General features: G+C 39.6%; 1 protein-coding gene across 12 annotated transcripts in view; it reads right to left on the reverse strand.

The window, feature by feature from the left end:
* hdac5 (histone deacetylase 5) overlaps positions 1–13,862 on the reverse strand; it is a 338,699-nt gene that overhangs the window by 201,043 nt on the left and 123,794 nt on the right. For 5 of the 12 annotated variants that reach the window (XM_070864414.1, XM_070864416.1, XM_070864417.1 and 2 more), the window contains exon 3: positions 8,035–8,106. In XM_070864414.1, coding sequence (XP_070720515.1) covers positions 8,035–8,106 — 72 coding nt within the window. Of the gene's footprint in view, positions 1–8,034; positions 8,568–13,862 lie in introns of those variants that run through there. The other 7 variants (XM_070864413.1, XM_070864421.1, XM_070864412.1 and 4 more) reach the window with 3 other exon arrangements.

The following is a 13,862-nucleotide window of genomic DNA, read 5'->3' on the forward strand; positions in this document are numbered from 1 at the left end:
TAATACATATTCTGACTATATCTATCTATTAATATATTAAAATTGGCACATTCTTCATGCACTCCTTTTTACAGCATTAGCATTCTTTGTAATGCCTCTACTTGGCACCTCAATAGGATTTCTCATTAAGTGGGCAGCTACTAGCTGTGTCAATCAATTCACCAGCTCCACTTCTACCTCTAGATGGAGCTTCAGAAGCTCCACTTCACTATTGCTAAACCACCATTATATAGTTCCTAGGTATTCACAATCCAGGTCATAACCAACCTTACAGCCTGCCTCCCTCCACAATACATATAGAGGTAGGTTTGAATTTTTATTGAAATACTTCAATTTTATACACATTTTCCTAAAATTGTCTGTCCCAAAACTCTAAATACATCCTTTTAATGTCTCCCTTTGCTCTGTAATTTTTTTCTCACTTCCATTACATCTATTTGATTGATTTTGCTTATTTTTCCCTGTTAAAGTTATGGCCGCTGTATTAAAAAAAAGGTACAATTGCCACCTCTGCAGGTGGAAGACTATCTGGAACATATGTCAACAATGAGAAACTACTGGTCACTGAAAAGGAGAACAGTTCTCATGAAAACTCTGGATAACAACAAGTATTTATATAGCATCTTTAATGCAGTAAACGTCCCAAGACGCTTCACTGGAGTAGCATAAAACAAATTTGTTTTTGGCACTGAGTCAGATAAGGAGAAATTAGGGGAGATGAACAAAAGCTTAGTCAAAGAGGTAGGTTTTAAGGAGCATCTTAAAAGGAGGAAAAAGCGGTAGAGAGGTTTAGGCAGAGAATTCTAGAGCTTAGGCCTGAAGCAACAGAAGGCACGGCATCCAATGGCTGTGTGATTATAATCAAGGATGCTCAAGAGGGCAGATATCTGGGAGGGGGGGGGGGGGGGGGAAGGAGTGAGGCCATGTCAGGATTTGAAAACACGGATGAGAATTTTGAAATCGAAGTATTGCTTAACTGGGAGCCAAGGTCAGCAAGAACAGGGGTGATGGGTGAACAGGACTTGATGTGAGTTAGGGCATGGGCAGCTGAGTTTTGGATAACCTCAAGTTTACATAGTGTAGAATGTGGGAGGCCAGCCAGGTGCGAGTTGGAATAGTCAAGTCTAGAGGTAACAAAGGCATGGATGAGGGCTTCAGCAGCAGATGAGCTGAGGCAGGGGTGGAGACGGGTGATGTTAGAGGTGAAAACAGATGGTCTTAATAATGCTGATGTGTGGTCAGAAGCTCATTTCAGGCTCAAACATGACACCAAGGTTGTGAACCGTGTGGTTCAGCCTCAGACAGATGTTAGGGAGAAGAATGGAGTCAGTGGCTAGGGAACAGTTTGTGACGGGGACTGAAAACAATGAACATAAGAACATAAGAATTAGGAACAGGAGTAGGCCATCTAGCCCCTCGAGCCTGCTCCGCCATTCAATAAGATCATGGCTGATCTGGCCGTGGACTCAGCTCCACTTACCCGCCCGCTCCCCATAACCCTTAATTCCCTTATTAGTTAAAAATCTATCTATCTGTGACTTGAATACATTCAATGAGCTAGCCTCAACTGCTTTCTTGGGCAGAGAATTCCACAGATTCACAACCCTCTGGGAGAAGAAATTCCTTCTCAACTCTGTTTTAAATTGGCTCCCCCGTATTTTGAGGCTGTGCCCCCTAGTTCTAGTCTCCCCGACCATTGGAAACAACCTCTCTGCCTCTATCTTGTCTATCCCTTTCATTATTTTAAATGTTTCTATAAGATAAATGGCTTCGGTCTTCCCAATATTTAATTGGAGAACATTTCTGCTCATCCAGAGCTGGATGTCAAACGGGCAGTCTGACAAATTAGAGACTGTGGAGGGGGTCAAGAGAAGTGGTGGTGAGGTAGAGCTGGGTGTCGTCAGCGCACATGTGGAAATTGACGCTGTGTTTTCGGATGATGTTGCCAAGCGGCAGCCTGTAGATGAGAAATAGGAGGGGGCCAAGGATAGATCCTTTGGGGGGGGGTGGGGGGGGACCCCCAGAGGCAACGATGTGGGAGTGGGAAGAGAAGCCATCGCAGGATTATTAAATTACTGTAGCAGTTTACAGAATAAATTGCATAAAACTGCAGATTGCTGTGGGCTATTGTAAAACTAAGTCATTGTAAGAGCATAGAGCAGTTTATTCAAAAAGATCACACCGTTTATACACATATGACAAGTTTTCTTTTGTGACATCATATCTATTAGCATAAAAATCACGATGATTTTTTAAACCTAAAAAGGAAATCGTTGGGAAGATCAATATTATGAGCATCTGTTTCAATTCCAGATAAAATTTCACATTTCATCATGTTCCATAATACCAATGGCATCAATATTTGCGTACTTTACATGACCAACATGCAAGTAATTTAGTTGATGCTGAGAGGTTGTTTCCCCTGGCTGGAGAGTCTAGTACTTGAGGGCATAGTCTCAGGATAAGGGGTTGGCCATTTAAGACTGAGATGAGGAAGAATTTCTTCACTCAGTTATGAATTGTTGTAATTCTCTACCCCAAAGGGCTGTGGATGCTGAATTGTTGAGTATATTCAAGGTTGAGATAGATAGATTTTTGGACTCTAGGGGAATCATGGGATATGGAGATTGGGCAGAAAAGTGGAGTTGAGGCTGAAGATCAGCTATGATCTTACTGAATGGCGGAGCAGGCTCTAGGGCTGTATGGCCTACTCCTGCTCCTAATTCTAATGTTCTTAGTTGCAAACTAAAATTATATTACACTTGTCCAGAAGAGGCAAGTGGATGAGAGGAGAATTTGCATGCAGTCTTAATCATCACATTACAGGAAGGACATTACTACTGGAGAGGGTACAGAAGAGATTTACAAAAGATGTTGCCGGGAGTGGAGAATCTTAGCTATGAGGACAGATTTGATAGGCTGGGTTTGTTTTCCTTGAAACAGAAGAGGCTGAGGGGAGACCTCATTGAGGTGTAATAAATTATGAGGGGCCTAGATATAGCGGATAGAAAGGGCCTATTTCCCTTAACAGTGGGGTCAACAACCAGGGGGCATAAATTTAAAGTAATTGGCAGAAGGTTTATCGGGGATTTGAGGGAATATTTCTTCACCCGGAGGGTTGTGGGGTCTGGAACTCACTGCCTGAAAGGGTGGTAGAGGCAAAAGCCAACACCACATTTAGAAAGTACTTGGATGTGCACTTGAAGTGCTGTAACCTGCAGGACCACAGACCTAGAGCTGGAAAGTGGGATTCGGTTGGATAGCCTCTTGTTGACCGGCACGGACACGATGGGCCGAAATGGCCCCCTTCCATGCTGTAAATTTCTATGATTCTATTAATTTTTTTTTAAATTGCAGTTGCAGTGTGCTAGTCAAAATGGTGGTAGTTTATCATGATTATCAGTCATGGTGGAAATACTTCAATTAAAACAGTATGCCCTATGTTCTTAGCAGACTAATTCGCCCCATGAACAAAAATAATTGGCATTCAGGGATGAAAGAAAAATTGTAAGAGAAAAGAAAGAAAAGTCAAGAAGAAAAAAAAAAGGAGTAGATGAAAGATAGGGCATGTTGCAGAAATGAAAGATGAGAAGATAGAAAGAAAATTAAAAGGTAAGGAGCAGAAATTAGTTAAAAAAATTATTTTAAACCATTGAAAATACAAACTCGATGTTTGTTGATTACTGAAATATAATTTTAAAAAGGCAAGCTTCAAACAGTCTATATAATACAATTGACCAGTTCATTGTAAAATCTACCTGCAATAAAGGCGTGCAAAATAGAACAAAAATTACATTCACTAATAAACTAGCAAATAAGAAAATCATGTTCAACATCTCTAACTGTGCAATGTTTGCACGATATGTCACCTTCACAAAACTGCACAGGAAGCTTCTATGTTCCATAAGACATGTAGCACACAGATGTTAAACAGAAACTAGAATTATTAAGCAGTAACTAGAACTTGAACATAATCTATTTTTAGATGAAATTATGTAAATGCAGGGTTATATCATTGTATAAAATTACTCCTCAGCAATTTTTCTATATAGGTATTTTTCAGATGTCTCATATGGATGTAGTTGTATGAAATTTAGTTCATAGTTCTTTTCCCGCAAAAAATTGTGTCGTAATGCCATTCGAGTTTTCAGGTGGAAAAACTCTCAAAGTAAAGCTGACAATCATAGTAAATGTATTGTAAATAACATGCAACATAAAACGAACTAACCAGCAAGGGCCTACCAGGAATAGCACAATCCACAGGAATAGTACAATCCGCAAGCTACTAAGAGTTAAGTACTGGAGTATACAAGAACCTATTATGTACACCTTGTACAAACTAAGTAAAGAGCTTTTAAAAAAATTAGTTTTTTTTAAAAAAAACATTTTTGCTCAAGGACAAACATCCTGAAATAAAAGCTCAATGACTTGGCAAGATCTGCAGAACTGGGGTTGCCATGACAAGCAAATTAGTATGCCATGCACAAAACAGCTGAATTGCTGCATCTCAGGCTTCCTGTTTAGATTAGGGCAGGTTATCTTCTTGGGTGTGGAGTAAATGAACTTACCAAAGAAAAGCAATATATTTAAAGTCATTTAGTGATAAACAGAGGAGCTCAGTTAATACATGCGAAAGACTTGACAAAAATAAAGTACCTTTATTTTGACTGGGAAAAGAGGTAATAGAAGTTTATGCAAACTTCTAATACTGTTAAAGGAACAGAGAAGTTATATGAATCCCAGTAACATTTGATGAACTTATCCTATAGTCAGGATTAGAAATTAAAATTGTCTTCAATTTGCATTGAAGATGTCACATGTTTAGTGTTCAAACCTGGACACCATTTTACACAATGTGTGTTGGACATGATATTTGACCATTTTCAAAGTTGACATGATTGTAATGAAAGTTACTAAAGTATCATTATTTCTTACATTTATATACTAATATTCAGTTGAATTTAGTAATTCAAGAAACAGTTTAAAGAAACACACTTTTCTTACTGGTATTTTAATTTTAATACTATGATGGCCTCTTTGGTCTATTATTTAATATAAATTCTGAATTTCTATTTTGATTGATTCTTTCTTTTAAGAAAAACACAAATTTACAGCACAGAAAGAGGCCATTTCGGCCCATCGTGTCTGCGCTGGCCGACCAAGAGCTATCTAGCCTAATCCCATTTTCCAGCTCTTGGTCCGTCGCCCTGTAGGTTATGGCACTTTCGGAAGTGCACATCCAAGTATCTTTTAAATGTGATGAGGGTTTCTGCCTCTACCACCCTTTCAGGCAGCGAGTTCCAGACCCTCACCACGCTCTGGGTAAAGAAATTTCCCCTCATATCTCTTCTAAACCCCCCCGCCCGCCCCCAATTACTTTAAATCTATGCTGCCTGGTTGTTGATCCCTCTGCCAAGGGAAACAGGTCCTTCCTATCCACTCTATCCAGGCCCCGCATAGTTTTATACACCTCAATCAGGTCTCCCCTCAGCCTCCTCTGTTCCAAAGAAAACAGACCCAACATCTCTAATCTTTCCTCATTGCCAAAATCCTCCAGTCCAGGCAACATTCTTGTAAATCTCCTCTGCACCCTTTCCAGTGCAATCACGTTTCCTTTAATGTGACCACCAGAACTGCACACAGTACTCCAGCTACAGCCTAACCAGTGTTTTATACAGTTCAAGCATAACCTCCTTGTTCTCGTATTCCGTGCCTCGACTTATAAAAAGACAAATATTCCAAATGCCTTCTTAACCACCTTATCTACCCAGCCTGCTACCTTCAGGGATCTGTGGACCTGCACTCCAAAGTCCCTTTGTTCCACTACACTTTTCAGTGTCGTACCATTTAATTTATATTCCCTTGCCTTGTTACACCTCCCCAAATGCATTACTTGACACTTATCCGGATTGAATTCAATTTGCCACTGTTCTGCCCATCTGACCAGTACATTGATATCTTCCTGCAGTCTGCAGCTCTCCTCTTCATCATCAACCACATAGCCTATTTTAGTGTCATCTATAAACTTCTTAATCATACCCCCAACATTCAAGTCCAAGTCATTAATATATACCACAAAAATCAAGGGACCCAGCACTGAGCTCTGTGGAACCCCACTGGATACAGCTTTCCAGTCACAAAAACACCCTTTGCTTCCTGCCTCAGCCAATTTTGGATGCAACTTGCCACTTTGCCCTGGATGCCATGGGCTTTTACTTTCGTGATCAGTTTGCCATGTGGGACCTCATCAAAAGCTTTGCTAAAATCCATATACACTACATCCTACGCACTGCCCTCATCGACCCTCTTGGTTACCTCCTTGAAAAATATCAAGTTAGTCAGACACCATCTTCCCTTGACAAATCCATGCTGACTGTCCTTGATTAATCCATGTCTTTCCAAATGAAGATTTAATCCTGTCCCTCAGGATTTTTTCCAATAATTCTCCCACCACCGAAGTTAGGCTGACTGGCCTGTAATTACTCAGTCTATCCCTTTCTCCATTTTTAAACAAAGGTACAACATTACCAGTCCTCCAGTACCGCACCCTGTAGCCAGAGAGGATTGGAAAATGATGGTCAGAGCCTCGGTAATTTCCTCTTTTGATTCTCTTAACAGCCTGGGATACATTTCATCCGAGCCTGGGGATTTATCCATTTTCAAAGGTGCTGAGTCCCTTAATACTTCTTCTCTCATATTTATCTCATCTAATATTTCACACCACTCCTCCCTCATTGCAAAGTTTGCATCGCCCCTCTCTTTTGTGAAAATGGATGCAAAGTTTAAAGTACATTAACTTAATTATTTGCTTTTAATGCCAACAGAATATTTGGATACATCCTGGGTTTTATCTATTTAGTGCATTTTAAACCACGCGCCGGTTACTAAACAAATAGAAAAGAAAAACAGTATCAAGAGCAGCAATGCCATTTAGAGCTATTAAAAAACTACAGTCAGTATCAACACACAATTAAAAATCCCTCCAATTAAAAACAAACGGAGCAGTAAATGAAACCACTTATTTGTAAGAGTACAGGGAATAGACACAAGTGATTCATTTCATATTATCCTTATGTATTGTTTAAGAAAGAAAGTTGACTCCAGCAATTCTACAGTGTTACTCTCTAATGCATGAAGTAGGATTGCACTTTGAACTTCATGGTGATGTACAGCTCTAATCCTAGTAAAGCTTCCTAATCAGACATTTTCAACCTCAATAGGATATGGAGGAAGGGGGAGGCACTACACATTATCAGTGTTCTGACATAATACTAAACATGGTTGTACACAAATTGTAGAGTACCAGCATAGCAACCCTAAACATTTATGGCCCTTCCTGCTACAGTGCTGTCTTGAATTATTACTCCAAGGCCTTGATGCTATATTTTAAGTCTGAAAAACATAAGACCACCCATTTAACATGCTAAACATAACTACAGTGAATTAAAATGAGGGGAGCTGGATTAACCAACTGTTTGTTTTAAACTGCTAAAGCTGTGCTGGCAACATTACGAAGCTTAAGTTTCCACAGCTAAAAATATCCCAATATTCTTAGCTTTGGCATACCTCAAAAAGCAGTATGGTATCACATAGCTATCTAGTGCTGACAGATAACTACCACGTGCTGAATAAACAGGTCCCAGAAATAACCATGTTCAAAAATTTAAGGTTAGAACTATTTAAAAATAACACCAATATTAAAGTGCTGAAAACAAGGGGTCACTTTAAAGCACTTACAATCCATCTTTTAAAAAGTAGCCAACAAACACTTACTTCATTACATTGTTATTGCACGTAAGTAACTGTGATTCTAAGATACTCAAACTTATTTTAAAAATGATACTACATTAACTTCTCAGAAATGAGTTTTTCATCTAAATGTTTTTTAAATGTTATGTATTTCATGAAGTAAATAACTTTTGGTGTATAAAAGAAATCAGGATCATTAAAACAACTTGATTTATTAAAAATACTGCACATGAAATTTTTTCAGATGCCAGGGGAACTACCACCAAAATGAATCATTCTGCTTACCTGAGGTTGGCATAGTGTGCATCCGACTTTGTGGCAACAATTCTAGGGGCTGCTCTTGTCCAGATACACCATCTGAGGAGAAACACGATTCAGTTTCATAAATAGTCTGTAACATCTTTTTCAGTCCAGGCACTTTGGGCTTCAGTAACATGACAAAGTCATCAAGTACTCAATAATTTCCAGATCTTCTTTTACAAAGAATTGTTTTTAAACTTCTAAGTAGCTGAGTATAGTCTTATCCTTTAAACGTTGCACAAAAATCCCCAGATCCTTGTTAACACAGTCAAGCCTGGTGAAATGCACAGTGGAACACACATCCCTAATTAACGTTGGGATTTTCAATCCAATCGCTACAGCAAACATTCAGTCATCTTCCTTTTAGCAAGAGATTAATCAGACGACATGCAACATCTTGGCTAGATATGGAAAGCCGTTTACCGAAAAGGAAACTTAAATGCACTGACAGGCACAATTCAGAATGAAAATTATTTCTCTCACTGGCAATGAAAGTAAGTAACCATACAAGTTGCCTCCTGCAATAAAAGCTAGCACATTTACATACAAGTCAACAATAATACAGCCTGAAGCAGACTGAAATAGAACGATAGGAGGAGCCAGCTATAAATAGGTCATGCACGCTCGGGGAACGAGGAACATTCATACAAACACAGGCAACCAATCAGCAGCTTTAAAATATCATTTCCTAGCTCGTGCACATTTTAACTCCATGAATGTTGTTGCCAAGAGTAGCTAAACTCTACTGTATATTCAGCTTAAATGCAGAGATAACAAAGCAGGTACAGAAAGCATAACAGAGCAAAAACTCTCAAATGCCAAAAACAGCCTCGAAGCTGTCAAAAATATATTTTTAAAATCTTATATGTAACATTATGTGTTTGTTTATTATTCCTAGAGTATTCAAATGCATTTTAAATCAGTCAGATTCAAATAGCCTTCCTGAAATAATGATTCTTTTCGACCTCACAATTTGTGACCAGGCTTTGCAACAATGACATATTGCATTTGACAGAAGCTATTTCCTTTGGGAGAAGAGAAATCACACTTTACTTAAAGCCCAAAACCTCAAATATTCATGAGTTTCAAATGAGTTAGAAGATTGCAGATTTCTTTTGTAGTTTTGATAAAAGCAAGCAACTGCGAAATCCAGAAGAGGATTGAGGGACAAAGTGCATGTCCATATATCGGATAAATTACCAGGATTGCCAAGTCAAGCATTATTTGGGGGAAAAAATCTGCACCTAGCCTATAACTGCAACTTTAATGTAGAATTCCCTTTTATTTGAAAACATTTAAATTCTATAAAAATCTATTATATAGCATTAATCACAAAAGAGGATTTTTTCTCTTAGTGATTGAAGGAAAGTAGGATAAAGAAAAGTCATGTAATTAAAATATGTACTCTGCAACACCAATGAGCACACCTTTTACTGTGACTGAACTGAACCCTTTTAAGTCAAGTTTTTCCAAAAGTCCTCAATTAATTTCAACTTATTTAGTCATTAACCTATAATGGGATTAGTGTTCCTCCCAAACATACATTGTACATTCCATATTCCCATTTTTGTTTCTACCAATCTGAATTTGTTGACTGTTCATTTGTTTAGAATTAATCAAGAATATCTCATTAACAAATCGTAAGTATAGCTTCAATTTACTCTGTTAATTTTTGGAAGAATGCAAGACTGTCACGGAGAAAGATGACAAATTTGGGAGGTAAACGGTATCTCCAATGCATGCTTTTATTCCTTTTCTTTCAATTATTAATTGATACTTGCAATATTTTGGGGATAGGCACTGCGTGTGTCTCTGGCCATCTTACGCATCACGCAACTAAAGCTATACACATAAATTTGAAATTAACAAAATGTGTAAAACCAGAGGAAAACACAACCCAGCAATGTTTGTACTGAAGTTGAAGGCAAATTTGAGGAGGCACATGTAGCAAGAAGCAGTGTCCCTGAGCTTGATCCTCTGTCCCTAATTTTTTTGAGTATCCCTAATTGGCTGGTGCACAGTTTGAGTGGTCTGTTTTTAGAGTAAAAAGAAAAAAGACTTGGATTTATACAGCGCCTTTCACAACCACCGGACGTCTCAAAACATTTTACAGCCAATGAAATTGAGTATAGTCACTGTTGAAATGTGGGAAATGCGGCAGCCAATTTGCGCACAAGCAAGCTCCCACAAACAGCAATGTGATAATGACCAGATAATCTGTTGTTGTTATGTTGATTGAGGGATAAATATCGGCGAGGACACCAGGGATAACTCCCCTGCTCTTCTTCAAAATAGTGCCATGGGATCTTTTACGTCCACTTGAGAGAGCAGATGGGGCCTTGGTTTAAAAGGCCCAAATTTGACCCTCTGGCTTTTTCGGCGCACCTCCGAGACCCCCGCCAACATTTTACCTCAGAAGCAGTGCCGAAAAAAATCCGTGCGATCATGGCCAATTCTCGGGCTGTGGAACTGGCGTGGCATACAATAAAGAGGGGGGCGGAGCTAGGTCCGTGCTGGCCATGCAGAGCCAGCAGGAGGACGGGGTCTGAGTGGTGGCAGCACACGCATGCACACTGCAGTGTTCGCGCACGCACAGTGGGGCATTAACATCCCCCGCCCCACAGCCTGCTGCGTTTTTTCTCAGTTTCTCTCGTCCCCTCCACCCCACAGCATGCTGCGTTCTCTGTTTCTCTCCCACCACCCCTCCACCCCCACCCAGCCGCGTTCTTTCTCCGTTTCTCTCGTCCCCTCCACCCCACAGCATGCTGCGTTCTCTGTTTCTCTCCCACCACCCCCCCACCCCCGTTCTTTCTCCGTTTCTCTCCCTCCACCCCCCCCCCCCACCGGCCCCCCACAGCCTGTCACGTTCTCCCAATTCTTGACCTGGCTTAAGGGTTTACTGGTGTCTCGTACCTTGGCCTGGCCGAACGGACTCCAGCATGGCCAGCTGCTGCATAATTCAGTTTAAGGTAGGATTTGATGCAGTACTTTTGTTACTTTAATTATTTACTTCATTTCTTTATTTTTTATTGAATTGTTATTACTGCTTGTGCTTTATTTGGTGCTTGAAAATGTTGTTTAGGTGCAGGGTACCTTGTATTTTTTTTAATTTGTTATTTATTGATTGCTTATTTCTTTGGTCTTGGTGCTTAGGTGCAGGATTCCTTCTATTTTATGTGTTAATTAATTGCTTATTACTTTTTGTGCTTTGTTTGGTACTTGGTGGTGCTTTAAATGTAGTTACTTAGTTACTTGCACTGATTCCTTAACGGTAAGTAAGGTCTTTCTGTGCGGACAAAAGTGGACACATACGCTGCCCTAACTTAGTTTAGTCCAACTTTTTTCTGGCCAAATTGGCACAAATGGTGTAAGTGGCTGGGAACGGCCCCTTTTGAAAAAAAAACTGACCTAACAAAAAACCTAACTCACTTACACTGGCACAAATTAAATGGCCATATTTGCAACTAAAAAGATACACCAGAAAAATCAAGTTACACCAAAAAAAAACGGTGCAACTCATGAGGAAATTTGGGCCCAAAGTTTCTACTTTGCTACTTTTATATTAGTGTGAGCACTGTATCGTGTTCTCTTGGGTGCTAACCTGACAGAAGTGAACAGTCTAAAACACAGGTGACAGGTAATGCTGAAACATGTAATGGTAGTAAGATCACCTGGAAGTTCACAAAGCTCTGGCAGCTTGCTGTGTAACCATTTAAATTCTAATAATTGAAAGCATCCCCCTTTTCTGTCAGCTTTTCTCTATCCCTAAAAATAGCAAGTCCACACCGAAGAGCAGCACTAGTTCCCACATTCAACCGCACCTACATGGAGCTTAGCATTCCCCAGTCGCTTACTGATGAGAACAGACAACATAACCACAGCTCCTCAGTCATACTGTTGTTAAAATGCACCCGAGACTACATACAACGTAAAAGTATAAAGCATCTCCTCCACTAGTACCGACCTTACACAAGTGATTCCACTAATTAGAGTGAGTAGCTTTAGCTTGAACTAAAAAAAGCACAAGAATATTTCCAAAATGGAAAAATACTGTAAAAGTATTGTTAAAGAACATGTATAAACACTGTAATAAGTGCATTCTGGCAACACGTGGATGACACGGATCCAATCATTTGTCAGTGTTACACCCACACTGGACTACAAATAACTACAGTAAATGCCTCTTCTGCAGGGAAAATTGTACATAGCTTTATTCCCTGTTATTAACACCTTCTTGCACTCTCCCATTGTTTACTAAAAAGCTCTTGTGATGATAATGATGACTGTGAGAAATAAAGCATCGCTGCTGTGATGTTTGAAGTCCCCTGTTGTTTAAAAATTATAAAAGATTTTCCAAAATTTGTTGGAGCTTTTATTTAACTGCACAAGAGTCATTTTAAATCAAGCCAGTCAGTGCTGCCTAGTCACAAAATTAAATAAAATATTGCTTCATATAAAACTAACCCTGGGACTGTTTTACACTCTCTCAAGATTGAAACAATGATGACGACAACTCAGAAAAGTGCAAGACAATTTGTCTAGTCAACCCCAAAATTACAAAATAATCTTCTGCAGTAAAATGAATTCATCTTTTTGAAAAAAAGTAGACAATTCAATTTAATACATATATTCAGATGTAAAAAAACTGAACAGCCATTTAGTGGTGTGTTTGGAATACGCCACTGAAATTATTACATTATGTGACACTAAGGATAGCATCAAATTATGCAGCAAGTGCAGCAAAAAAATGAGCGATTAAGTTACAGGGATGTTTTTTTGCATTGTGCTACTATACCAGGTTGTTTACTTTCCTGTGTATATATTAGATACACAAGATCAAATATTTTAAGTGAAATATTAAATTTGAGGTATGAGAGATGGGTTATTGTTTTTAATTTAAACTGTTAGTGTAAATCAGAGAGAATATGCAATTACAACTGGATTCTTGAATCAAAAACTGCTTTGTAAACCTTATAGGACCTCCCTATCCACCACAACATGTCAATGGCCCTGAAATTGTGGTGTCTATGACGAGTCGCCATCATATTCCCACTGAAATGCCCCACAAGTTCAGGATATCCGCAACTCGCGGACTCACCTCTTTTTAAAAAGGACTTTCCTAAAATTTGACTCCTTTGTATTGATTTTTGCCAGCCACATCCTTTACATATTTAGCTGTGCACCCACACAAGAAAAACATGATGCTGCCCCAAGCTCTCTTCAAAACATATCAATGGTTTAAGGCCAGAGAACCACGTTCCATGAAGTAAACATCATGCATTAATTTAGTTAGCCCTTACCATTGGTCAGATGTTGATTATGGCAGTCAAGTGCTTCCCAGCTGGAATATCCCACCTCACCACCAGGGACACTGATCAATTTTAGGGTATGATTCATAGATTCTTATTAAGCTCTATTGGGTTTCGCACTCCTTCACCAAAACCACTTACTACTCAAGGATCATCCAGGAAAGCAAAGATAACTCCTAGCATCTTTTCTTCACTATCAACAGCCTTAAGCACCTTTCTTCTGCCTATTCTACCTCACCTCTCGGTGCGAAGAGCTCATGGATTTCATCACCAAGAGTCCATCTATTCAGCTGCCTCCGACACCTCCCACCACCATTTCACCCCCCTCCCCCCACCCTTTCCCATTGTCCACCAGGCCAAACCTCCTCTCAGGCCCCTCTGTATCCTAGCTCGGAACCTCCAGTTTCTCTCCCACTTCCACTCATACTCTCCCTGAACTCATCTCATCTAAGAGGCCCACCCTCCTTCTCCCTCAACTCCATTCTCATTAAATTGTTGCCCACC

This window comes from Pristiophorus japonicus, chromosome 21, assembly GCF_044704955.1.
Source record: "Pristiophorus japonicus isolate sPriJap1 chromosome 21, sPriJap1.hap1, whole genome shotgun sequence".
Taxonomy (NCBI): Eukaryota; Metazoa; Chordata; class Chondrichthyes; family Pristiophoridae; genus Pristiophorus; species Pristiophorus japonicus.